Raw genomic sequence first — 27,841 nt, 5'->3', positions numbered from 1 at the left:
CCTCCACTATGCATTTATCTGAGTTCTCCGCCTGGGGCTCTTGAGCGTCCACAAGGTGTCCTGGGCACGCTGCTCTGGGGTGGGGGATCTGGGCGCGCCACAGTGTTGGGAGGCCACCCACTTGGGACCCTAGCTCGGGACTGTAAGCAGGAGGCATCCGCCCACGGTATGGGCTCTGCGGATGTGTGTGCGTGTGGGAGTGGGACGACGGGGGGACATTCAGGGTGTGCGGCGCCCCCTCCCCCGCCTGTGCGGGGACCACGTGAAGAAGCGGCGCGTGGGGGCCCCTGGCGCGCAGCCGCGGTGGGTGACGGCGCGGCGTCTCGGGGGCCCCGTGTACTGGGCGTGTGTCTGCGTGTGAGTGTCTGGGAGGGTGCAGGGGCCCCGCGCCTCCCTGCTCTCCTCGTGCGTGTGCGTGTGTGTCCTCGGCCCAGCGCCCCGCCGAGTGGTGCCCGCGGCCGGGCGGGCGCGCGCCCGTGCGGGGTGTGTATGTGAGTGTGTGACAGTGTGTGTCAGGTGACTCGGGTCACGCAGTCTCTCTCTCTCTCTCCTCGGGGAGGAACTGCCGCGCTCCGGCTGACTCCTCCGCCGGCAGGCGGGGCGGGGGAGGGGGCTTCGGGCGCGCTGGGAACCGCGGGACCCGGACCTGGGCGCCGCCCGCTGGGGGACGCGCGGCCCCCGCTTCCGCCGGCCCCCGCCGAGCTCTAGACAAACCTCCGCTTCAGAAATAGGCTGCGGACGGCCGGCTAGGAGGCTTGGCCCCCACCCCGGGACCCCCGCCGTCCCCGGGCCGGCCGGCCGGTGGGCGCGATGAGCCAGGTGCTGGGGAAGCCGCAGCCGCAGGACGAGGACGACGCGGAGGAGGAGGAGGAGGAGGATGAGCTGGTGGGGCTAGCGGACTACGGAGACGGGCCCGACTCCTCGGACGCGGATCCGGACAGCGGCACAGAGGAGGGAGGTGAGCGCCCGGCCCCCGCGTCCTCGGCTCGCGCCCCTTTCCTCCTCTTGGCATCTTCCCGCCCCCAGCCCGGCAGTGCGCTGGTCACCGACTTGGAGGGGGTCCAGGGGAGCGGAGTTGAGGGGTTGGGGTGGGGAGGGACGCCAGAAGCATGACCTCGAGCTGCCAAATAAGGGAGCGCGGTGCTGGTGGCGGAGGGGCAACCAGGATCGGTGGAAAAGGGGAAGGAGGGAGGAAGCGTCTGGGCCGGAGGAGCGCGCGCTTCTGCCCCTTTCAGAGTCGGTGCCTCCCGCGCCCCTCACCCCAAGTTCTCCGCAGCGTCTGGCGGTTGGGGAGGGGAGGGGACCACGGGCGCGTCCTGGGACCTCTCTCCCTTAACGGTGCTGTTGAAGCCAGGGTCAGATGTCGTGGCTAAAAAAAGGCAGCCGGCGGCAGCGTGACTGGCAGGGTCGTCGGCAGCTGCGGGTGTCAGTCTCGCCCCGCGTCGCCGCAGGAGGGGTCCACCCAGGTGTTGGCTGGGGAGACCCGCGGGGCGGCGGGGGGATGCTCGCCAAGCTGTTCTGGGAGTCGCCGAGTGGCCGCAGGTTTCCCGGGATCCACGCAAACACCGTTGTCAGGACACCTTATCTGCTCTCGGTATCACCACCTGGACATGGCAGTGCCTGCCCGGGAGGGAGCGCGCGGCGGGGGAATTCTTTGCCATTGAAGCAAACTCTTTTTCCTGTTCTAGAAGCGGGTTTTAGCAATCGTTCAGCTTGTGGGGGCTTCCTGCGTTTTCTTAAGGTCTAAGGAAGTTGAGAGCCTTTTGGTATTCCAGAAAGGTTAAACTTTTTTTAGTTTCCCTCAGAAGTGAGCAAAAGTTCCTTTATTGTAAGGTCACTTGGAAAGGTCAATAGAAAGCGGCTGTTAAACATGATGTTATTCTTAGTGAAACTTGTATGCATCCAAGAGAAGGAACTAACTTTAATGTTTCACACTGAAGAAATCGTGTGAGAGATACAAGTACCTTTGTGACTATTGATTTTTAAAGAACTTTTATTGAGAATTCACTGAATTTATTTTAAATTCTCTATACAAAGCTTTTCTCACGAGGGTAGTTTCAGTATTCTACATCTGGCAGGCACGACTTTCAATGAATCAGAAAGGAAATAAAGTTAACTATGCCTTGCACCTGGTAGATGAGAAAGCAGCCTTCCCACTATGAAAACACTTTTTCATAGTGTTTTCTCTCTTGGATGATTTGTGCTGATTCCTCATTTGCTTAAACTGATGTGTGCACCTTTGTGCTTTCTGTCTTGTGCACTCCCGGTAATTGGTCTTACCGTTGAGCACCAGGCCACATTTTTGTAGATAAAGCCTTTCAGCCCTTTTATTGGAGTCTCTAGAGCTACCTTCCGTAATTAAATTGTTCAGTCGCCTCATTATTATTCAAATTCCGTTGTTAGCTCCTCCCAGATTCTTAGAAGACTCCAGAGAGATGCAGAATAGGGATGTATTAGCAAGGTATTTGAAATGGTGGACACAGTAGGGTGTGTGTGGGATTCTCTTTTTTAAAAAAGAAAAACAGTGGGGGGTGGAGGGGCCATATCCAGGAGGGAAAGCCCTGTAATTTGATACTGTCCTGAGGCCTGGAGGGTCCAGAAAAAGTACTGGACCCCTCGTTTATTCTGCAGTTCTTTAAGTGGGCACTTTTAAAATTTGATTTGGGGACTTGAAATTGAAGTGAAATTAAAGCCCTGCTTGAGGGACGGGATTCCTGGAACAAAGGGCTTTCCCAGAGCCCAGACTTCCAGGCTCCTTAGCTGTTAACCTAAAGGCAAACTTGCCTGTAACTGATTTTTGGTGACTTGCATAATAAAATCCTTCTGAATGAGCTCTTGGGATCAGCTTGGGATCTTGCTATAAAAGGATTAAATGTATTTATATTGTGAGAAAAGCAACATGTTTGCTCGGCAAACTTTGCTTAAGCCTGGTTTCTGTCCACCTGGGCCTGCTGTGGATAGGTGGTCTGCTCAGATTTCCTCCATTATATTTTGACCTCTGTTCTTTCCAGATTTTCCTGGCTTTGACTTTCGGGTTTAGGCCTTGATTCAGAATCTCTGTCAGAACATTTGCTCTCTAGTGGCAGACAGGCTCCTCAGTCAGCAATTCCAGCGAGGACTGTTCCTGATGGCTGTCAGGGCAGCTGATATGGTCTGGGGAGTGAGGTTTGGGAGGGGGAGGTTGGGATTTGTGACTTCCCTTCCTGTGCGCTTCAAAAGGCTGATTCATGTGTTGCATTATAATCTTGTTTTATTTTTGGTAAAATTTACATTTACCGGTGAAACCCCATCTCTACAAAAAAAACAAAAACAAAAACAAACAAACAAACAAAATTAGCCGGCCGTGGTGGTGCGCGTCTGTAATCCCAGCTACTCAGGAGGCTGAGGCAGGTGAATTGCTTGAACCTGGCAGGCGGAGGTTGCAGTGAGCCGAGATTGCGCCATTGCACTCCAGCCTGGGCAACAAAGCAAGACTCCATCTCAAAAAAAAAAAAAAAAATTTACATTTACCTACTCTCAAACTTAAGAAGTAGAATGTAGGAAAAAAAAAGGACCTATCTGAGAAAAGATATACTTTGAACCACTAGCAAAGCATTTCTGTAATGGACCCCTCTCCCCTTTCCCCTTCCTAGCTTGGTTTAGTGCCTGCACTTAGTGGAGACCTGGGGCTTTTCCCACTAAGTTCAGAAATCTACCCTGGCAGGTGGGAGGCTGAGGGTGGGATGTGGGACCAACTAGTCTTGCCAGTTAAGTTGCAAAGCAATTTATCAGGAGCTGTGCAAGAGAAGCAGACTGAAGGTGGCTATGTAAAGCAGTTTTCATTTCCCTCAGTCTGTGGGACTTATAAAGGAACCTCTGATCTTATTTTTAAACCGAGTGCGCCTTGTAAGTTTTACCACATTGTACTAAGTTTGAAAACATAGGGCAACTAAGGTGAGACTTAAATTGCACTTCTCTGGCTTCCACTCCATATTTTATTCATGAATAACAAAAGTGTTCTCAGGCACATTAGTTCTGTTAGGGCAGATTTGGGCACCTCTCAACCTTGCTTTCATGGTAGTTAATTACAGGTGAGGTGAGTCTCACCTTCAATCCCCACACTCCAGATAAAACTCCCAGAGGGGAGGCAATGGTTAGGCCGTTAAAAACAATTGCACCAAAAATAATGATTATTTTTAGATTCATGGACTTTAAATCTTTTAATAAATCACTGTGCTTTAAAAACTGTAATAACAAGGAAAGCAATTACAAGATCATATTTAATCAGAAAGTAAAATTGTTTTCCCCCCAAAACCCCTCCCATTTTTTAGGAGAAACTTGGCTTAACGTAGCTGTTCACCCACAGTCCGGTGAAGTTCAGTCTTTGTCTTCATAGCAGCCTGTGCACACCGTTAGGGTCTGAAGAAGTGACTGTGTGTAGGTTTCTGGAGGCATGAAAGATCCACGGTCTTCCTTCCTGAAGGATGTAGATGGGGTGAATCCAGCAATTCATATATATTAATCATTGGTCCATTAATGTCAGCTTTTTGTGGGGAAGGGACTGGGTCTCTCTATGTTGCCTACGCTGGTCTCGGACTTGTGGGCTCAAGCAATCCTCCTGCTTCAGCCTCCCAAGTAGCTAGGATTATAGGCATGCATGACTGCATGGCTTTTTCCTAAAATATTTAAAGATTATTAGTGACTTCACCTTTTCATTGTTCCTTGGAAGTAGAGATAATGGTTATACTGATACTGAAATCATGGCTCAGAGATACCAGGGGACTTTTCTACTGCCCTATCATGGGCTAGAAGTGAGCGAAGTTTAGAAGAGGATCAAGTGTGTTGAAATGTAAGCCCCTTTTCTTCTAATTCTGCCTTATCGGAAAAGAGCTGGGTTGACTACAGCTTTGGACACAGCTTGTCTCTTGGATTTGCTTCTGGCCCTGGAAATACAGAAGAGTTGGAACAGATGAAACTATGGAATAGTTTAACATGATGTGATCAAAGTTAAACTTTAGGTAAATACTTGTTTGAATGCCTGTATTTAGAGAGTATCTTTTTATATCAGACGTTTTATAAACCTGTGTCAGTGATTCAGGGCATCAGAGAATACTAACTCTCTACTTTTATTAGCGATCTCTTCCATTTTAATACTAGATAGAGGGTAGTCTAATGGAAACAGGAGGCATAAACAAACAACAAGTTCTGGATAAGAGCTGATGGCTTTGGGTTTGAGAGATCATCTTTTGTCTTTCAAAGATAACCGAGTCTGCCCCAAGTTCACCACCCGTGTTATTCAATCCTCCCCCAGCCCATAGCAAATGCTGGTGACAGTTTCACTTTTAGCATAGCCACTTCGTTCCTGCTCATTTTCTTCTTTCTTTCCTTCTTTTGAGATGGAGCCTCACTCTGTTGCCCACACTGGAGTGCAGTAGCGCGATCTCAGCTCACTGCAACCTGTACCTTCTGGGTACATGTGATTCTCCTGCCTCAGCCTCCCCAATAGGTAGGATTGATTACAGGTGCCCACCACAACACCCAGCTAATTTTTGTATTTTTAGTAGAAATGAGGTTTCACCATCTTGGCCAGGCTGGTCTTGAACTCCTGACCTCAAGTGATCTGCCTGCCTTGGCCTCCCAAAGTGCTGGGATTACAGGCATGAGCCACCGCACCAGGCCTCTTCTTTCTTTCTTCTCTACCTCCTTTATTCTTTTGGTATTCTTTTATTTTTTAAAAAAATTTTTTTTCTCCCTCCTGTGCCGTAGCCTTAGAGCTCTCTTGTAATGGCCTTTCCTAGTTCTGCTGTGACACTCAAAAGACAAAAAGATTTTTCACTTCTGGGCTACAGGGTCCAGGGTGCTTGCTGGCCGACCTTCTCCTCTTGTGGTCCTCCGAGAAAGACTTCGGCTCCGTTTCTCAGTGTGTAAATAGAGGACTGCATAAAGCCAACCTTAGTGCACTCTCAAAGTGATGGTTAAAAAGTTTGTAAGAAGGCACATTAGTAAATCAGAACATATTAGTGAAACGGGAAAAGTTCCCTTGTCCCCCTCGCAGGGTGTGTGATGGGGGTCTGGCGTGATTCTTCAGTGCTCCGCTCCTCAAACCTCTAGGGGAGCACACAGATGGGCAGGCTATGGGGTTCCAACCCCACGGCAGTGTCTAGGGGTGGATGTTTACAGCTCCTGAAGCCCCAGTGGGCATGTGTTACAGGGTGCTCTTTTAGTTTTGCTGTCTATGGGCTTGTGTTAACCAGCTCAGTCAGACCCTCTACCTTGTCACAAGGACAGAGTGCTTTCTGTATCCTGGGTTTTTGCCGTGGAGTACCGGAAGAATCGGATCACACCTGGGCTTGGAGAATGAGTGCAAGACTTTATTTAGTAGAAGTAGCTCTCAGCATATGGGGGGAGCTAGAAGAGAGATGGTTTTCCCCTGGAGTCAGGCACCTGTTTTCTGACTACTCTGGCCAACCTGGTGTGCTTCCAACGTCCTCTCGACGTCTAGTGGCTTGAATCTTCTTCCACCCATCCGCCCCTCTTGATTTCCAGCCGCTTGTGTGTTCCTCCGCTGATGTGCTCCTCTCGATGTCCAGCTGCTTCTGTGTCTGCCTTGCTAGGCTCTTGGGTTTTTATAGGCACAGGACAGGGATGTGGCAGGCCAGGGTGGTCTTGCAACATTTGGGCTGGAAATGCCTGACCTCACCTAGGCCTGTGGGGGTGCAGCCCTAGCCAGGGACCACGCCCTCCTCTCTACCTGGCACTTCCCTTCTCCCTTCCAAATCATTTAAAGGGACCACACCCTTCCCTTCCCAGCACTCCCCTTATCATTAGGACTGCTACTGAATACATATGTTAAGGAAATATTCATATGTGGTATTTATCATGTTTTTAAGTTATCTGCCAGTGTGATTTGAGAGGATTTCATAAAGATTTAGTTTTCATGCATAAATAAAAGAATCACCTTCAAAAATCTTTATGCCTTTGAAAAATATGTGTTCTGTTTGCATTTAATTTTCCCTGCTAAGTAGTTAATCAAATGGACGGTGAATCTTCATGATTTTTGCATAGCTCTTGTTAGTAGTAGTATTATTATTCATATGATTCATTCTCACTTGGGTTAGAATTTGTTATTGAACTCCTGGGTCTTGAATGTGTAAGTAGTTCCATTGATCAACATAAGCTCCAGAAATTTAAAGGAGCCACAGAGAAAGTTGCAAATAGAAACACACCAGAGGCCTCTTCCTAAAACCGTAAGCACATAGAGGCTTAAGCCTTTGTTGATCCCACAGAATACTAATAGCGAAGAAATTCTAATTTTCCCTTAAGGTTGAATGAGCCTCTTACTATAGTCACATTCCACTGAAGACCCTCTTGTTGCCTAGGCTTGGAGTGGGAAAAAAGGAAGGGGAGTGAGTGTGTGTGTTTCTGTGCCTGTGTATGTGTCCTTGTGTGCCTGTGTGCGTGTCCATGTGTATGCTGATAGAGGAGGAAATGAAGGCTCATGGGCAAGGGGACATGTATGGGGTCACATAGCTAGTAGATGGAGAGCTGGGACTTGAACCCTAGTCTGACACTAATACCGTGCTTTTTCAGCCATTCCACTTGCCATCACTTCGCCACTATGTTATCTTAATTCTTGCATTAAATAGTTTATTTTCGCCGGGCGCGGTGGCTCAAGCCTGTAATCCCAGCACTTTGGGAGGCTGAGACGGGCGGATCACAAGGTCAGGAGATCGAGACTATCCTGGCTAACACGGTGAAACCCCGTCTCTACTAAAAAATACAAAAAACTGGGCCGGGCGCGGTGGCTCAAGCCTGTAATCCCAGCACTTTGGGAGGCCGAGATGGGCGGATCACGAGGTGAGGAGATCGAGACCATCCTGGCTAACACGGTGAAACCCCGTCTCTACTAAAAATACAAAAAACTAGCCGGGCGAGGTGGCAGGCGCCTGTAGTCCCAGCTACTCGGGAGGCTGAGGCAGGAGAATGGCGTGAACCCGGGAGGCGGAGCTTGCAGTGAGCTGAGATCCGGCCACTGTACTCCAGCCTGGGCGGCAGAGCAAGACTCCGTCTCAAAAAAAGTTGATAGAAAAAAGACAAAAAACTAGCCGAGCGAGGTGGCGGGCGCCTGTAGTCCCAGCTACTCCGGAGGCTGAGGCAGGAGAATGGCGGGAACCCGGGAGGCGGAGCTTGCAGTGAGCTGAGATCCGGCTACTGCACTCCAGCCTGGGCGACAGAGCCAGACTCAGTCTCAAAAAAAAAAAAAAAAAAAAAAGTTTATTTTCCTGTTTTGAGCCTGTTCAAAGATGTTACCTCTCAGAGAACTCTCCTTAATTATAATAGTTCTCAATTGTATAATGCACTAGAATTTGTGAAGTGCGTTTCATATGATCTCTCATTCTTCCTGGAGAGACCCTTGAGCTTAGGATGGCAGGGCCAACCTTAAGAGCTGTGTAAGGAGGTGAACACTGGCTTTCAATTCCCATTTTCCTGATTTCTGGTTTCTTCTTTGTTGTAAGCATTCCTCACCCTCAGATCAGTCAGGTGGGGTCCCCAGGCAGCCCTGTTGTACTCAAAGCACTAATCCATCTTTTTCTCCCTTCTTTTTCTATTTACTAAGGCCTGTTGGTTTTTGACAGGGCTCTGCTGGTTACTGGATAATTCCGGATTAAGTGATTAGCCTTCAGGTATTAAAGATTGATATGGCCCAATTTGATGACCCCTCCCCATAGTGCTGTTCCTTGGGTGATTGAATTTCCTGGGGTCTACAGCAGTCCAGTTTGAAGGCTGGGATCTTTGGGCAATCTGGGTATTGATAGCACCGAGTGTAGGAGATATGAGGTCTGTTTGGTGTCCCTGACCACAGTAAATAAACCTTCACCTAGGCATAAAGCTGATCCTCTTGATACCCAGTTCCAAGTGCTGATCTGGGCCAAAGTCAGACATGAAGTTTCTTTTTAAAGCTTCAGTTAATTTAGCCTCAAATTCTGCTCAGTCACTTTCACGTAATCATCTCAACAAACATCTATTGAGTGTTTGCTGTGGGTAAGCACTGCGGCCTCAGTTTGTTTTAACAACAATTTTAATTTTGTTAAGTTCCAAACTGCAAAATCATGTGTTCATATTTTTCTGTACTTTGTGTTACACAGGCTATTGGGCCCAAATGTTAGACTAATAGGAATACAGCCCCCTTTGGAATATAATATTAAAATTTTATAGAAAGGCAGAAGTTGCTTACCAATACCTAATACCCCTTCAAATGGCAACTGTTTTTTATTCTTCAAGTATGTGTGTAATAACCCATATGGGAAAAATGGCAAAAGGCCACATTGATGTTTTCTGAATATAGATAATAAAGATTTAAATCAAGAAGTTGTCTGGCGCAGTGGCTGATGCCTGTAATCCCGACACTTTGGGATGCCAAGGTGGGAGGATTGCTTGAGCCCAGGTGTTCAAGACCAACCTGGGCAACATGGCGAGACCCTGCTTCTAACTACCGCCCCCCCCGAAAAAAATTAAAAAATTAAAAAATTAGCCAGGTGTGGTGGAGGTGGTGTGTCCTTGCTACTTGGGAGGCTGAGGCAGGAGGATCACTTGAGCTCAGGAGTTTCAGGCTGCAGTGAGCTGTGATTGAGCCACTCACTGAATTGTAGCCTGAGTGACAGAGTGAGACCCTCTCTCGCAAAAAAAGAAAAAAAGAAAAAGAAAAAGAAAACCAATCAGGAAGTCTGTTATCATCCATGGCCATACACACACACACACACACACACACAGAGCTATATATATAATATATATATCCCCAGGTAAAGACCACTTTGTTGCCTTATAATATTCCACAGACATAAAGGTTCTCAATGCCTGGATGTTCCCTAAGTACCTTTGAATTGGTACTTTATGTCTTCACAGTTTTTTAAAATGTCATTATGGTAAAAGCACCTAACATGAGATCTGCCTTAAGTTTTTAAGCATACAATATGCTATTGTAGGTACCCTGTTGTATATCAGATCTCTAGAGCTTACTCAGCCTGCTTGACTGAAACATCATGGCCATCGATGAGTACCTGCATGGGAGGCGTCATTGACATTTGTAAAGGATGAGTGTTACCACCTTGAGACATGACACTGTGTGCTATGTAGGCAGTCAGTAAATGGCAACCGCTGGTTGATGAGAGGTTGGAGTGGGTTAATTTTTGAGCTGTGGCCAAGGCTAAAACTCCTCAAATAATGCCCTCACTTTCACCCAACGAGGTCGGGGGAAAAGGACCATCAGGCATAGGCTAGCTCAGCAGCCTCCATTCCCTGCTTCAAGCCTGTCACATTCTTACCTCCCTTCTGAGGCCCTGGGTCCTTTCCCAACGTAAGCTGCAGACCAGCAAGCCCCTCAGACTCAACAAGTTCAAATACTTTTTCAGCTCCGTCCCCCTAACCTTCTTGGTGAATGGGCTGCCAGGTCAGGAACCCAGGGCTTCTGTCTCTTTTGTCCCCCATGCCTAATGTGACACGGATTTGAGCTCACAAGTCCATTTCTTCTGCCTGTTTCCACAGCCTGTGCCTTAGTTCTTTGTCATTCATGTTCTAGAACAACCTCCTAATTCCATCCTGGCTCCCGCAAGGGAGTGTTTCTGGAGTGAACTTAATGAAATGTAAATCACATTAATCTCCCCTTAAAATCCTTAGTGATTTCCAGGCCGGGCTTGGTGGCTCACACCTGTAATCCCAGCACTTTGGGAGGCGGAGGCTGGCGGATCATGAGGTCAGGAGTTCAAGACCACCCTGGCCAACATGGTGAAACCTCATCTCCACTAAAAATACAAAAATTAGCCAGGCGTGCTGGTGTGTGCCTGTAATCCCAGCTACTCGAGAGGCTGAGGCAGGAGAATTGCTTGAACCTGGGAGGTGGAGGTTGCAGTGAGCTGAGATTACGCCACTGCACTCTAGCCTGGGCGACAGAGCAAGACTCTGTCCCCCCACTCCCCCCTAAAAAATTCTGAGGATTTCCTCAATGCTTTAGGGTAAAATCCAAACATCCCAGCATCACACTCCTGAGCTAGCCAGTCACCTCTCCATCAACCAATTTCTTCAAAGATATGTATTGAACTCATGCCATGTGCTACCTTGTATTTTGCCTGTGCATATGTGAGAGAGACAAACAAAAAACAAGTAAACAAACAGGAAGACAAACGTACTAAAGATGGACTATTAATAGTAATAAGGACTATTAAAAAGGCACAGGGTTATGGCCCAGGAAGTGATAGTGCCTGATTTAGCAGTGGGGGTGACATTGCAGCTGGGCTGAACTGGAGAAGGAACTCTTTTAGGTGGGGGGAAGAGCAAGGTGAGACCCTGAGGTGAGGAACCTTCTGGAAGGCCAGTGTTGCTGGAGGAGAGGGAACAAGTGGAGAAGATGAACCAGGCATGGGTGAGGGGGAGAAGAAGGCATTTGGATTTTATTCTAAATGCTGTGGGGGGCCGGGCAAGGTGGTTCACACCTGTTATCCCAGCACTTTGGGAGGCTGGGGCAGATGGATTACCCGAGGTCAGGAGTTCGAGACCAGCCTGGTTAACATGGTGAAACCCTGTCTACTAAAAATATAAAAATTAGCTGAGTGTGGTGTCAGGCGCCTGTAATCCTAGCTACTCGGAAGACTGAGGCAGGAGAATCGCTTGAACCCAGGAGGCAGAGGTTGCAGTGAGCTGAGATCATGCCACAGCACTCTAGCCTGGGCAATAGAGCAAGACTCTGTCTCAAAAAAAAAAAAAAAAAAAAAATGCTGCGGGGAAGCCCCTGGACAGTGTTGCCTCATCTTGCCTTCAGACTGCATTCCCTAACCTCCAGTTTCCTGAACTTGCAAATCTCTTCCTGGAACAACCTTTCCCTCATTCATCTGGTCCATGCCTCCTCTTCTTTAAGACTCAGATACTACTCCTCCAGGGAGCCTCTCTCAGTGCCTAGAACACCTAGCTGGCTGTGCATGGTAATTGCCAGTTTCTCATGTCTGTATTCCCCTCTGATTGCTGGGAGATGAATCGTTTTTCTTTTTTTTTTTTTTTTTTTGAGACGGAGTCTCGCACTGTCACCCAGGCTGGAGTGCAGTGGCCGGATCTCAGCTCACTGCAAGCTCCGCCTCCCGGGTTCAGGCCATTCTCCTGCCTCCGCCTCCCGAGTAGCTGGGACTACAGGCGTCCGCCACCCCGGCCGGCTAGTTTTTTGTATTTTTTAGTAGAGACGGGGTTTCACCGTGTTAACCAGGATGGTCTCGATCTCCTGACCTCGTGATCCGCCCGTCTCGGCCTCCCAAAGTGCTGGGATTACAGGTTTGAGCCACCGTGCCCGGCCTGAATCGTTTTTCTTTGTATCTGCAGCCCTGCCTCACGCTTGGCCAGTGTTCAGGGAACCTTCCTGAAATGAGAACAAACTGCCCTCTTGTACATTTCATCTCACTACAGCAACTTCCTGGGTAGGTTGAAGGGGAGCCCTCCCATAGCAGATTTTTAAAGACTTGTCCCCTGATTGCTCCTTTCAGTGGGGCTGTCATCTTTCATTCTCTTTTGCCTGCCTAGAAGCCTGAGACGGAGCTTAATGCTTAGGGAGGTGTCGGTGGAGAAAGCCCAGCCTTCTGCAGGAGGCTGAGAGGCTGAGGTGCCTCCCTTACTGGCATAAGCTCTCTGCCTCTACCACGCCTATTGTAGAGTGAGACCCTTTGGGGAACTCAGAGCTGTACTGTAGGGAATTTTTTTTTTTTTTTAAGTGCCTGTAGTTGAACCCTGGATCCTCAGATTAACGCTTTACTGGGGCTAAGCTACCCGGGCTCTATGAGAAGATACTTGAGGAGAGGGTGGGAGGAGATTAGAGGGAAGATTTTTGTCAGCAGTCCATTTCTGACATGTAAGAAACCTTTCCTGATGTAAAGTTGTGGCCTACAACATTTTTTACCCTGGCCCACAGTAAAAAACATTTATACTCTGAACGAGTACCCACATACATGTAAATAAACCCAAGAAAGTTTCACTAAGCCGTATTTTTACTCTTTTTTTTTTTTTTTTTTTTTTTTTTTTTTTTTGAGACGGAGTCTCGCTCTGTCCCCCGGGCTGGAGTGCAGTGGCCGGACCTCAGCTCACTGCAAGCTCCGCCTCCTGGGTTCACGCCATTCTCCTGCCTCAGCCTCCCGAGTAGCTGGGACTACAGGCGCCCACCTCTGCGCCCGGCTAATTTTTTGTATTTTTTTTTTTAGTAGAGACGGGGTTTCACCGTGTTAGCCAGGATGGTCTCGATCTCCTGACCTCGTGATCCACCCGTCTCGGCCTCCCAAAGTGCTGGGATTACAGGCTTGAGCCACCGCGCCCGGCCTATTTTTACTCTTATGCTATACTATGTGCTCCAATATTTTCTAGATTTTTTCTTTTTTAATGTCTTTGTCGTTGTTTAATGCTGTTGCTGTTTAATCCCCACAAATTGATTTTATGAAGATTAATGTGTTCTGACTTAAGGTTTGGAAATCACAGATATAAAATATTTGAAGAGCAGCTGGAATGAAGCCATTTTGTAGAACACCTCAAGGAGAAGGTCCCCTGTAAATTTTAATTCATGAGACAGGCAAATTAGACTACAGTTTAGTATTAAATGTTACAGACAGAAAGATGGTGGTGAAGGTTCTGGGTGAGCACTCAGATGACCAGTCATATGATCTTAGGCAGGTTCCTTCCCCGAGATTCCTCAGGGGTAGAACAGACTTATGCTCCCTCACTGGGCCAGTGAAGTTTGTAGAAATGTCCAGCCCAGACCGGGAACAGTGGCTCATGCCTGTAATCCCAGCACTTTGGGAGGCTGAAGTGGGAGGATCACTTGAGCCTAGGACTTCCAGACCTGCCTGGGCAACATAGGGAGACTTTGTCTCTACAAAAAGAAAAAAAAAAAGCTGGGCATGGTGGTACAGAGTGCAATGGCATTATCACAGCTTACTGCAGCCTTGACTTCTGGGCTCAGGTGATCCTCCCACCTCAGCCTCCTGAGTAACTGGACTATAGGCACGAGCCACTACAACCTGCTAATTAAAAAATATATATATATTTTTAGTAGATAGAGGGTTTTGCCATGTTGCCTAGGCTGCTCTCGAACTCCTGGGTTCAAGAAATTTGCCCTCCTTGGCCTCTCAAAGTGCTGGGATTATAGGCGTGAGCCATTGTACCCAGCCTACACAGCGTATTTCCATACACCCTAGCTGAATGTAATAAAATGCATCTGTTCGGAACCAGGGAGTCCCTGCAAAGTTGATGGTGTTCTTGCTGATCCAGGCCACCCTTTCTCAGCTGTTTAATGGTTGGTGGCCCGTGCTTGAATTTGGCAGGCAGGGAAAAGGAAATACTTCCAGCTGTATGTGTTGTTGCAGCCGTATGTGTATTTAGTTCCCCAGCGTTTCTGTGTATGTAAACATGCATGCATACTCCTTCCCCGCTTCACAGTGGTGTCTGTCACTTCGCCACCCTCCCAGGAGGAGGAGATTCAACTTCTACAGGTCATCAGCGTGGATGATCATACCACATAGAGACTTACAGACCGTGCTGGAGAAACATTAAAATCTACGCCCATATCTAGCTGTATAAATTGGGAAGAAAGGCATTTATAAACACTTGAATATTTTTGCACTTGCACATAATTTAACGAGGAGTTTTGCTTGCATTAATTGGGTGCAGTGTTGCACAGCAGAAAGAGAATGCATAGACCGTGAGTGGGCCAGTCCTCAGTTTGAATGTTACTTGACCTTTCTAAGCCTGTAAACTTTAAGTCATAAGATATGCAAATTAAAGTAGAGTTTAGTATTTAATGTGACAAATAGAGAACTGATTGGTGGTAAAGGCTCTGATTGGTGGTGAAGGCTCTGGTGGTGAGAGCTCTCGGTGAACACTCCACCAAAACCAGAATTTCTTCACCTGTGAAATGGAGATAATAGTATCTGTTCTTGAAGGAGCATGAATGGGATGAAGCATGTAGAATGCCTAAAGTAGTGGCTGGCACATTGTAGGCACCTTCATACATGATAGCCATGAGTTCTCATTGCATGCATATTTTCCTGTTCCATGCAAGGCATTGTGCCTTTGCTCACATTTGGACTTCCCTCTTCTGGAGGACCTCCTGCCCGCTCTTTCTCTCAACCCCATCCAAATTCTGCAGTACTTTAAATCTGCATTCGTAATCTGTGTGATCCAGTGGGTCTCTCCCTTGGCCCACAAGTATTTCCCTCTACTTTGCATTGATTAAACACTTGCTGTTTGGGAGGTGATAGCAGAGCAACTATAACTGTTAAGGTTTCTGTTCTTATCTCTGAGGTTACATTTTTTAAATAACAACTGTAACTGTCAATTACAACAATTAATTGACATAAAATAACACATATTTGATACGTTTTCACATATGTATGCACCTGTGAAACCATCAGCACAATGAAGATAAAGAACACATCCATCACTTCCAAACATTTTCCCATACCTCTTCCTCTCTCTGACCTTTCCTTACTGCCTACTGCCTCTTCCATTTCTTTTTTTCTTTTTTAATTTTTGAGATGGAGTTTTGCTCTTGTCACCAATCTCAGCTCACTGCAACTTCCGCCTCCCGGGTTCAAGTGATTCTCCTGCCTCAGCCCCCCAAGTAGCTGTGATTACAGGCACCCACCACCATGCCAAGCTAATTTTTATATATTTAGTAGAGACAGGGTTTCGCCATGTGGGCCAGGCTAGTCTTGAACTCCTGACCTCAGGTGATCCACCCACCTTGACCTCCCACAGTGCTCGAATTACAGGTATAAGCCACTGTGCCCGGCCCTGCCTCTTCCATTTCTTAGGTAACCACTGATATGCTATTTGCCACTGTGGATTAGATTAGTTTACATTTTTAAAAAGAAATTTATGAAAGAGGAGTAATGGTTTCTTTCATTTGGCATAATTAGAGATTCATCCAGGTTATGTGTATCAATAGTTTATTTTTTTTATTGCTGAGATGCACCACAATTTGTGTATCTAGTCACCTGCTGATGGACATTTGGGTTGTTTCCAGTTTTTGACTATTACAGATAAAGTTATTATGAATCTTTGTGTACATGTTTTATATGGACAAAAACTTTCATTTCCCTTAGGTAAAAACTCAGCAGTGGAATGGAAGGGATAATAAGATAGGTGTGTGTTCAACTTCTTAAGAAACCACCAAACTGCTTTCCAAAACAGTATCATTTTACGTTTCTACCAGCAGTGCATGAGAGTTCTGGTACCTCCACATCCTTGCCAACACTTGTTACTCTGTGTCTTCCTAATTTTAGCCATGTTAGTGGGTATGTAATAGTATCTCATTATAGTTTTGATTTACATTTTATAGTGATTAATGATGTATTGAGTATCTTTTCCTGTGCTTTTTTACCTTCCATAAATCTTCTTGGGCAAGTTGTCTCTTCAAATCTTTTGCTTGTTTCACTTTTAAAATTGGGTCAGCCGGGTGTGGTGGGTCATGCCTATAATCCCAGCACGTTGGGAGGCCAAGGTGGGTGGATCACTTGAAGTCAGGAGTTCGAGACCAACCTGGCCAACATGGTGAAACCCCGTCTCTACTGAAAATACAAAATTAGCCGGGCATGGTGGTGCGTGCCTGTAATCCCAGCTACTTGGGAGGCTGAGGCAGGAGAATCACTTGAATCCGGAGGTGGAGGTTGCAGTGAGCCAAGATCGTGCCACTGCACTCCAGCCTAGGTGACAGAGCGAGACTCTGTCTCAAAAAAACAAACAACAAACAACAAAAAAAAATTAGGTCATTGGTTGGGTGCAGCGGCTCACGCCTGTAATCCCAGCACTTTGGGAGGCTGAGGTGGATGGGTTGCTCGAGCCCAGGAGTTCAAGACCAGTCTGGGCGACATGGCGAAACCCCGTCTCTACAAAAAATTAGCTCAGTGTGATGGGGCGTGCCTGTAGTCCCAGCTCCTCTGGAGGCTGAGGCAGGAGGATCGCTTGAGCCTGAGAGGTGGAGGTTGCAGTGAGCTCTGATTGAGCCACTGCACTCCAGCCTGGGCAACAGAGTAAGACTGTCTCAGTAAATAAATAAATAAATAAAATAAAATTGGGTCATTTGTTTTCTTATTAATGAGTTTTGAGAGTTCTTCATATATTCTGCATACAAGTCCCTTCCCAGATACATGATTTGCAGATACTTTCTTCTCCTCTGTCTTGTCTTTATTACTTAACAATGTCATTTGATGTTTTTCTTTTACTTGATTATTACTTTTTGAGAATTGCTGCTCTCTTTTAAGTCCCAACAGATTCTTCATTTTTGGATTTGTTGTGCTTTTCTTTCTTTTTATTTTATTTTTTTAGTTTTCATGGGTATTGAAGTTTTATTTTAATAAAATCCAGTTTACCAATTTTTGGGGGAGGGTGTCATATCTAAGAAAATTTTCCCTAATGGAAAGTCATAAATATTTTATCCCAGAAGTTTCATAGTTTTAGGTCTTAGACAGTTAGGCCAACCAATTTTGAGTTGATGTGAGTTGAAATTTTTTTTTTTTTTTTTTTGGCATATGGATGTACAGTTGGTCCATCAGTCGTTTTGTGAAAATGACTGTCCTTTCTTCATGGAAGTGGCTTTACCTATTGGTGAAAAATCAGTTGTCTGTGTGTGTGGGGGTTTATTTCCCTGTCTGTTCCAGTGATCTATTTGTCTGTCTTTACACCAACACTCATAGTTTGGACTGAATTTCTAAGTTTCTCTAAGATGGGAACCATGTTTTACATATCTTTTTGTCTAACCAACATTTACCAAGCAACTACTTTGGGCCCATTAACCCACATATTTATTGTAAGCATAAAACAAACTCTAAGAGCACAGCTGAAAGAGAAAATGTGGAGTTGAGATCACAATTTAAGGAGTATTTTATGTTTTGAAACATTTGTGTTTGGCAAATAAAGTGAAAGGGAATATGAAAGGTTTTCAGTGAACTTGTGCCTCTTTGGAATTAAACTTAAAGGTCCAAGCTTTGCAAATTAAAACATAAAACAGTGTGTCAGTTGTTGTCTCTTTTTACTTTGTAAATTTTGTTTTATTTACTTATTTTCATTGACAGATTATAGTTCTATAGATTTAAGTTGTTATTTCTTTTCCCTTCTTTCTGTTTTTTAGAGTTGGGGGTCTTACTATTACACAGGCTGATCTCAAACCCCTGGGCTGAAGCAATCCTTCTGCCTCAGCCTCCCAAGTAGCTGGGACCACAGGCATGTGTCACCATGTCCAACAAATTATTGTTTCTTTCTTTCTTTTGGAAACAGGGTCTTAACTGTTGCCCAGGCTGGAGTGCAGTGGCACAATCATGGCTCACTGCAGCCTCAATCTCTTGAGCTCAAGGGATCCTCCCACCTCAGCCTTCCGAGTAGCTGTGACTACAGATGCCCACCACCATGTCCGGCTAATTTTTAAATTTTTTGTAGAGACAGGGTCTCTTTGTGTTGACCAGGCTGGTCTCAAACTCTTGGGCTCAAGCGATCCTCCCACCTCAGCCTCCCAAAGTGCTGGGATTACAAGTGTGCACCACCAGGCCTGGCCGCCTTCCCATTTCAGTGTCCCTCATGACTCCCTAGACATTAAAAATTGTGTTTCTTTCCTTTTCAAAACCAATTTTAATTGTATATGTGAATATATTTCATTTTTAAAATTAAAACCAAATTCCCTTTCATGATCCCCCTAAATTCTCCTTCTACCTACACTTTGCCATTTGCTGTGTATCCTTCTGGATTGTTTCAAAATGCATTTTGGTACATATTTATATTTGAAATGGTTATCCTTAAATTAAAAAAAAAATACTTAACTATGCTATTCTAGCAGCAACCATAACATTCTTTGACTTACCTCTCTTTTACCATTCATTGTTTTCCATTGCTGATTATATTGTATGGCATTTTGGGTGTATTTTTCTTTCAGGAGTTACATCCTTGAGTAATTCTTTCAAAGGGATTAAGTGGGCAATAAACTTTCTGAGTCCCTGAATATCTGAAAATGTCTTTATTTCACTGTCACATTTGAAAAATGATATGATTGGTATATTAATGAGTTCACAGATTTTTTTTCCTTTTGTCTTTTTAAGATCTATTCTGTTGTCTTCTCATATCTGTGTTGTTGATAAGCATCTGATGTCTTTCTAGTTCTTTCATAGGTAATTGTTTCCCCCTTCTAAGGATTTTATTATTATCTTTGCTTTTTAATTTTTTTTCACTTCTCTTTTTGTTCCTATAGATATCCTTGATATTTTGAAGTTACACTATGATTTTTTTTTTAAGTGTGGGCTTGTTTTTGTTTAAGTTTCTCCATTTTATTTTGTGAGTTTGTTCATTTTGAGTTTTATCTTTTGTTAATATAGGAAAGGATTATCTATTATTTAGTCAAATGTTGCTTACTCCTCATATTCTGCATTCTCTCCTTTTGGAACTTCTTTGGTAGAATAATGGTTCTTCTGAATCTTATTCCTGATGCCACTTTAACTTTGATTTCATACTTTCCAGGGCTCTAATCTTTTGTACTGCATCTTGAGAGACTTTGACTAGCCAGTCCACTATTTCCGTCTTCATCTGTGTTTATTCTGCTTTTTAATGCATACATTTTTATTGCCAAGATCTATATACCCCTTTTTCATGACTGCACTTCCTCTGAAACTGTCTGATAACTGCTCTTCCTCTGAAACTGTCTGTTCTTGTTTCATGAATGCCATATTTTCTCATATCTCTGAGTATTTGAAGTATACTTAGCTTGACAGTTTGCTCTGATTCCGTCATTAACTCTGCTTCTTCAGGTGTACATTCTTCCATTTGTTGAGTCTATATTGTCTTCCATGATCTTGGCATTACTCGAATGTTTGATGTTCAAGGAAATGTTGGAGGGAAGATGGTACTGTGTCCACCTCTGATAGTGCTCTATTCCACACATTGTAGTGAGAGGTAGGGGAGGTGAGAGGACTTTTAGGGCGGTAGTGGGGATACTTCCTTGTCCTTCTGGGCATCACTAGCACTGGGGGCACTGACTTCCTTCTCATGCCCAACCTCCTCCATTTACTGCCTCAACCTCCTTGGCTCAAGACTCGACCTCCTGGGCTCAAGGGATCGGCAGTGGCATTAGATTCTCATAGGAGTGCAAACCCTGTTGTGAACTGCACATGTGAGGGATCTAGGTTGCATGCTCCTTGTGAGAATCCAATGCCTGATGATCTGTCGTCGTCTCCCATCACCCCCACATGGGACTGTCTAGTTGCAGGAAAACAAGTTCGGGGCTCCCATTGATTCTACATTATGGTGACTTGAGAGTTATTTCATTATATAGGACAATGCAATAATAATAGAAATAAAGTACATAATAAATGTAACCTGCTTGAATCATCCTGAAACCACCCCGCCACCCCCACTGGTCCCTGGAAAAATTGTTTTCCATGAAACTGGTCCCAGGTGCCAAAAAGGCTGGGGACTGCTGTTCTGTGTCTGTGCTGTCCCGTATGTTAGCCACTTGCTGGATATGGCTGTTGAGTACTAGCCATGATGAAACTGAGGAAACCCCAAATTTTTATTGTGATAAAATATATATCACATCATAACATTTACAGTTTTAACCATTTTTGGTGGTGAGGGGCACATAACAATGTGAATGTTACGCACCCCTCACCACCATCTATCTCCAGAATGTTCTTATATTCCCCCACCTGAAGCTACATACCCATTAAACATAGAACTCCCCATTCCTCTTTTCCCCCAGCCCTGAAAACATTCTGTGTCTATGAACTTGGCTTCTCTAGAAACCTCATAGGAGGAGAATTTGAATTGCTAATTTTAATCAATTTTAATTTAAATAGCTGTATTAGGCTAGTAGCTACCTTACTGGATGGGGGCCCCCGAACCAGGGTGGGCCTGAGAGATGTCTGCCTCTCACAGACTTTGCATCGGCTGTGTAACACAGTCCACACCTGCGACATCTAGTCTAAGGCCCACTTTCCAGGCCTCCGTGGCTTGGGAGAGTACTAGCCAGAGGAGGGTGACTGAGAGAGGCATAACTCACGTCACCAAGCATCTCTTTAGTGATGACTTCTCAGAGAACAGTATGGCTCCTGAATGCTCAGACCTGGATTCTTTCCACAGACAGTCTGCTCCGGGAAATAAATCTCTCTTCGCGCTGCTGAGTCCCTGCTTGTGATGTGGCATTATGTTGGTGTCTGGCCCCTGGGACGGTGTGAGAAGTGGCGAGACTGCATTGTTGAGTGTTTTGCACTTAGCAAAAGCTGTCCCTTTTGCCTGGTGGGAAGTATAGACCAGTGGTTAAGTGTTCAGGCTCTGAAGTCAGCAAGACTTGGGGTTTAAGTGGAGGGATGCCGTTAGCACTCTCTTTGGAAGAGTGGCATCATCTGTGAATCATAAATCACATTTGAGGTGGAAGTGAAACTCCTCTAATTAACCGCTGTGAAAGCGTCTCACCTTCATTCTCATTTTGTGGTTTCTCCAGTTCTGGACTTCAGCGACCCCTTCAGCACTGAGGTGAAGCCGAGAATCCTGCTCATGGGCCTGAGGAGAAGCGGCAAGTCATCTATTCAGAAAGTTGTCTTTCACAAAATGTCTCCCAACGAAACACTGTTCTTGGAGAGCACTAACAAGATATGCCGGGAAGATGTTTCCAACAGCTCCTTTGTCAATTTTCAGATTTGGGACTTCCCAGGACAGATTGACTTTTTTGACCCTACGTTTGACTATGAGATGATCTTCCGGGGAACAGGAGCACTGATATTTGTCATTGACTCACAGGTAAAGCTCAGAGTCTCAGGGGTATGATGGCCTGGCCGGTCCCCTCCACCCCATGCCATGTTTTTGGTTTGGTTTTTAAACTCTGGAATAGACCTTTCTACCAAACGAGTGTTTTTTGGTCAGGGCTCTCAGACTTTTTCAAAGATAAAACGCTCCATCCGTGACCAACAATCAACCCATTGAGCATTAGGTAACAATTGACACTTCAGCAAATCATAGACCTAGGAAACCTCACTGATGGAGGGGCCCATTCAGGCCAAATATGTCATCCCCACTCTGGTACCCTTGGTCAACATCTACAAAAGATCACAGGTTCTCTGCAACAAAAACATGTATATCAATTTACATTTTCAACTGCTTATTATTTCCTATGAAGATAAAGTTCTAGGGGTGAACATTTTTCTTCTGAAACAAATTATTATTATTATTATTATTATTATTATTATTATTATTTTGAGATAGAGTCTCACTCTGTCACCAGGCTGGAGTGCAGTGGTGTGATATCTCAGCTCACTGCAACCTCTGCCTCCTGGGTTCAAGCAATTCTCGTGACTCAGCCTCCCGAGTAGCTGGGATTACAGGTGCGTGCCACCACACCCAGCTAATTTTTGTATTTTTAGTAGAGACGGGGTTTCACTGTGTTGTCCAGGCTGGTCTTGAACTCCTGGCCTCATGATCCACCCGCCTCGGCCTCCCAAAGTGCTGGGATTACAGCCGTGAGCCACTGAGCCCGACCCTGAAATAAATTATTATAATTATTGCTTAAGACAATATAATTATATTATGTATTTTATAGATGATTATTAAATATAAAAAGTAAAATTTGAGATAAATATCCCTCTTAAGAAGATGGATGTTTGATATTTTTTCCACTTCATGTATCCATGGTTGAATAAGACAATATTTGGCATCAGTTCTATTTTTGTTTTTTGTTTATATAGTTATAAGCACTGAGAAACTTTGTTCACGTAAGTAAGTAGGTGGATATGAGGTGAGTTTTATTCTAGCATTCGTCTAGCTATTCAGATTCCTTCCAAGTTATATCACCTAAATCACCCAGTTTTCTATTGTGAAAAATTACTTTTAGTAGTTTATCAACAGGCTTCCGGAGTAGGTTCTCCTTTCACTTTTTTGGAAGCAAAGAATTGGGAACCCGTTCCCTATGCTTTGAAGAGCCCCATTCCCAGTCGCGAGTCATCCCTGTAGCAGGTTCTTTTCCAGTATTCCTCATTGGCTCCTTGGCACCCTGGGTTTTTTATATCCTGGGGCTTTTCTGCTGGAGTTGGTGTAAAGGGGAGGCAAAGGGAGACAGTAGGACCACAGGTGCGTGTCAGGCAGATACATTTTAGGAAGGGGATGTGCAGCAGGATGGGGCATTGGTACTTTCCAAACTATCCATGTCTGGGCTCTTAGAAAATGCCCATGACCCGTGGCCTAGCCTGAAGGCTCCCCAAGGGCTCCCTTTTGCAGCTGGGGGGAAATAAATGGCATCAGCCTTTCTCTGCATGCACTGAACCAACTCTGAGGTTCAGGTTGTACCCTTTCCCTGGAACTGTGGACCCACAGTGAGACAGGTTGGCCAGCTGCGGGTGTGCATTGCCCCACTAGGCACACCCGGCCCTTCTAGGAGCACCAGAGCTGTTAGGGCTGAAGTGTTACAAAGATTATTCCTGATAATACTATTTTGAGCCCATGCTCGAGAACCATCCTCTGAATAGACTCCCCATGCCTGAGAGGATCGTAAGTTCATTCAGCAACTAGGTGCCTGTTTAATAGTAATAACAAAATTTTCAACTAAGCCTCTCAGTTCCAAGTGGCTGCATTTGTGTACGTGTATGGTTGTGGGAGCATGGCCAATGGTTAGAGGGGTTCTTTCTTTCCTTTTTGGTAGGGGTGTGGCGGAGGGAGACTTCAAATCCAATGCCTGATCTTTGATCAGCAGTTTCCTCTCTTCCCATGGGTCTACCCAGAAACACGTGTGTTACCTGCACCACATCCAGGGCCTGCTGTCAGCAGCTGCTTTTCTGACTGTCCCACTTGTACCGACCTGTTTTCTGGCCCATCTGTGGTCTTGGCAGTATCCCCTGCCTTACTGTCTCAGGTCTGCCAGCACCATAAATTAGGGAGCTTGGAGCTCGAGGGGAGTGGATGGGGTGTGTGCATGCTGCTGTAGGGAAGGGGAGGCTCTAGGAATGTCATGCTTATCTCTCTCTTCTAAGCTCCATTTTTCTCCCTAAGTCATGCAGCAGCTGTTTCTGTAGTTGTTGAACTGGGTAGCTGTAGTAGGCCTACCCATGGGTGAGTAGATTTCCAACCAGATGACTCATCATTACAAGACAATGGGTTAGTAAGTACTTGCTTAACTACCATGTTGTGCTTACATAGCAATTTGCATTTATGGGAATTTAAATGTACAGTGTCATCTCTTTTAGGTGTTTCTAATATGGTTATAATATGGGTAAAATAGGTACATCTATTTTTAAATTGAAGGCAGACCTTCAATTTAGGTTGGTAAATGTGTTTTTTATTTTAATTGTGTTTCTTTAGTTTTTGTTTTTTTTTTTTTTCTTCCGCAGACGAGGTCTCACTATGTTGCCCAGGCTGGAGCACAGTGGTTATTCACAAGTGTGATTATAACCCACTACAGCCTCAAACTCCTGGGCTCCAGTGATCCTCCTATTTCACCTCCCAGGTAGCTGGGACTACAGATGCATGCTACTATGCTTGGCTCTTCTCTTGGGTGTTTTTTGTGGGGCAGAGAAAGATATAGGAATGTTTGAGAAGTTCATTTTTTAAGGTTATACTTTTTTTTTTTTTTTTGAGACGGAGTCTTGCTCTGTTGCCCAGGCTGGAGTGCAGTGGCGTAATCTCAGCTCACTGCAAGCTCTGCCTCCCGGGTTCTTGCCATTTTCCTGCCTCAGCCTCCAGATTAGCTGGGACTACAGGCACCTGCCACCATGCGTGGCCAATTTTTTGATTTTTAGTAGAGATGAGGATTCACCGTGTTAGCCAGAATGGTCTCAATCTCCTGACCTTGTGATCCACCCACCTCAGCTTCCCAAAGTGTTGGGATTACAGGTGTGAGCCACTGCGCCTGGCCTAAAGTTATACTTTTTAAAAAGAGGAGGCTGGGCACAGTGGCTCATGTCTATAATCCGAACACTTTGGGAGGCCAAGGTGGGAGAACCACTTAGGCCCAGAAGTTTGAGGCTGCAGTGAGCTATGATTGTGCCACAGCACTCCAGCCTGGGTGACAGAGCAAGACCCTGTCTCAGAAAGAGAAAAAAAAACACACATAAAAATAAAGAGTAGGAAAAGTATTGTTGAATGCTGTAATTTATTTAAAATAAGGAATAATCAAATAAGCAGTTTCAAAACCTAGTATACTTTTCTGTTGGAAGCAGTGTGTAAAAATCATGTTTGCAGGAACTTTTATTGGATGTGATTAGAAGCACTGACAGGAAAATCAAAACTTTAGGGAAGTGTCTCCACAGCACTTGAGTGTCCTTTCCTTTCTTTCTTTCTTTCTTTCTTTTTTTTTTGGATGAAGTCTCACTCTGTCGCCAGGCTGGAGTGCAGTGGCACGATCTCGGCTCACTGCAACCTCCGCTAACTAGGTTCAAGTGATTCTCCTGCCTCAGCCTCCTGAGTAGCCACCATACCCAGCTAAGTTTTATATTTTTAGTAGAGACAGGGTTTCACAGTGTTGGCCAGGATGGTCTCATTCTCTTCACCTTATGATCCACCTGCCCAGCCTCCCAAAGTGCTGGGATTACAGGCATGAGCCACCACACCCAGCCCCTTTCCTTTATTTCTAAGCAGTGCTATTTTGGTCTCACACCTCATATTTTTATTTTTTTGTTCATGAATTCCTTACAGTCACAGGATTGCCAGATAAATATATCCCCAAGGAGAAAATGTGTCCTCAGAGAATGTCATGAAATAAAAAAGAATGAAAGCAAGAGTGGTTCCCGTGATCTGTGGTGACACCCCAGCCCTGCTCCCCAGCCTGCAGAATGCACCATATCTCCTGAAGCCCTCGCACATGTGCCTGTGGATCCAAAAGAGAGTTTCTTCTTGACCTGTGCTGGTGTTTGTGACCTGCCCATAATCCCCAGATCTAATTTCAGAGTAGAAACTGTGCAGTGTATTTCACATCAATGTTTATTTGTCATAGAAAGTAATAAACAATGGGAAAAATCACCTGCAATCCCTCTGTTCTAACCAACCAAGTGTTTTCTTCTTTTTAGTCCTTGTAGCTACATGCTTCTTTATCAGTTAGTTGGTAATGAGACCATTTTATATGCTTGGCAGGGAGGTTAGAGTAGCAATTTCCAATCTTTGGAGATGTGATGCTCTCTTGACATTGGGTAGTTTTGCTCACAGACATGTTCCCTTAACTCCCGTCCTCAGTTAAAGACAGCAGTAACACTTTTCTTGAGGTGTAATTTACATGCAATAAAATGCACTCATTTTAAGCGTACAGTTCCACAGGTTTGACAAATGTGTACACCATGTAACCACCTCTCCTTCAAGATATAGAATATTTCCACCACCCCAAAGCTTCCCTTGTGCCCTTTCTCAGGTGGTGCCCTGAAACGCTGAGCCCCAGGCAACCACTGAAGTGCTGTCACTTTAGTTTGCTTTTTCTAGAATTTCATCTATGTGGAACCATACAGTAATACCTTTAGTTTTTAATGCTTAATCTGGTGACCCAGCATCCGACATTTGCTTTTCATTTTATTTAATTTTTTTTTTTTTTTTTTTTTTGAGACAGAGTCTTGCTCTGTTGCCCAGGAGGGAGTGCAGTGGCTCGATCTTGGCTGACGGCAACCTCTGCCTCCCAGGTTTAAGCAATTATCCTGCCTCAGTCTCCTGAGTAGCTGGGATTATAGGCATGCGCCACCACGCCCGGCTAATTTTAGTATTTTTTTTAGTAGAGACGGGGTTTTACCATGTTGGTCAGGCTGGTCTGGAACTCCTGACCTTGTGATCTGCCTGCCTCGGCCTCCCAAACTGCTGGGATTACAGGCGTGAGCCACCATGCCCGGCCTCATTTTATTTAATTTTTACAGACGGGCTGTCACTCTGTTACCTAGGATGGAATGCAGTGGCATGATCATAGGATCATAGCTCATTGTAAACTCAAATTCCTGGGCTCAAGGAATTCTCCTGCCTCAGCCTCCGAGTAGCTGGGACTACAGGTGCGCACCACCAAGCCTAGTTAAATATATATATATACACATATATACACACACACACACATATACACACACACACATATATATATACACACACACATACATACATACACTTTTTTTTTTTTTTTAATAGAGCTAGGGGTCTCACTGTGTTGTCCAGGCTGGTCTTGAACTCAAGCAGTCCTCTCCAGTAGGTGGGATTACAGGCGCAAGCCACTGCTCCTGGCTTTTGTCTTTTATTCTAAACAACTCTGTAGAGTGTGACGGATGGGAAGGACTCCATTTGCGTTTTTCCCTCTTCATAGTTTCCTATTTGTATAATTAATATTTGATTTACTTAGAGACTAGGGATACATTTTTATTGATGTTTGAAGCATAGAAAAATGCCAGAAAACACCCCTAATTATATTGGCTTTCTGTTTTCTTACTTTCTTAAAAGTAAGTTGTATTGGAACGCCGTAAGTGCAGGGGGTGAGGTGCGGTGGGGGAAGGCATTTAGATTCTGTCCTACAGATCTCTTTCCTTTTTTTTTTTTTTTTTTTTTTTTTGCTATGAAAACAAGACCTGTTCGCACCCTTCAAATTGGCGATAAATAAGAGATCTGACACCACCAATTGTTGGTGAGGGTCTGAAGCATCAGATGCTGTTTACACACTTCCAGGTACGGTCAAGGCACTCCTACCTATGACCCGACAAGTCACCCTTCAGAGTAAGCTACATGTACATGAGACTGTACACATATCATTGTAATCACATATACATGGAAATATTTACAATGTCCATCAGCAGGCAAATATATGATAAATTATAGATCATCCATAAAAGGAAGTTTTATAGAGCCATTAAAAGGAACTAATGTACTGTAG

At 45.2% G+C, this 27,841-nt stretch overlaps 1 protein-coding gene across 1 annotated transcript in view; it reads left to right on the top strand.

The window, feature by feature from the left end:
• The first annotated feature begins 323 nt into the window (after positions 1–323).
• Positions 324–27,841, top strand: part of RRAGD (Ras related GTP binding D) — a 45,673-nt gene continuing 18,155 nt past the window's right edge. The window contains exons 1-2 of the mRNA XM_025384126.1: positions 324–958; positions 21,479–21,774. Of these exons, the coding sequence (XP_025239911.1) occupies positions 811–958; positions 21,479–21,774 (444 nt within the window). The 5' untranslated portion in view covers positions 324–810. The remainder of the gene's footprint in view (positions 959–21,478; positions 21,775–27,841) is intronic.

This window comes from Theropithecus gelada, chromosome 4 (assembly GCF_003255815.1).
Source record: "Theropithecus gelada isolate Dixy chromosome 4, Tgel_1.0, whole genome shotgun sequence".
NCBI lineage: Eukaryota > Metazoa > Chordata > Mammalia > Primates > Cercopithecidae > Theropithecus > Theropithecus gelada.
Note: the sequence above shows the minus strand (reverse complement) of the source record. Positions and strands in the feature narration are given on the sequence as shown.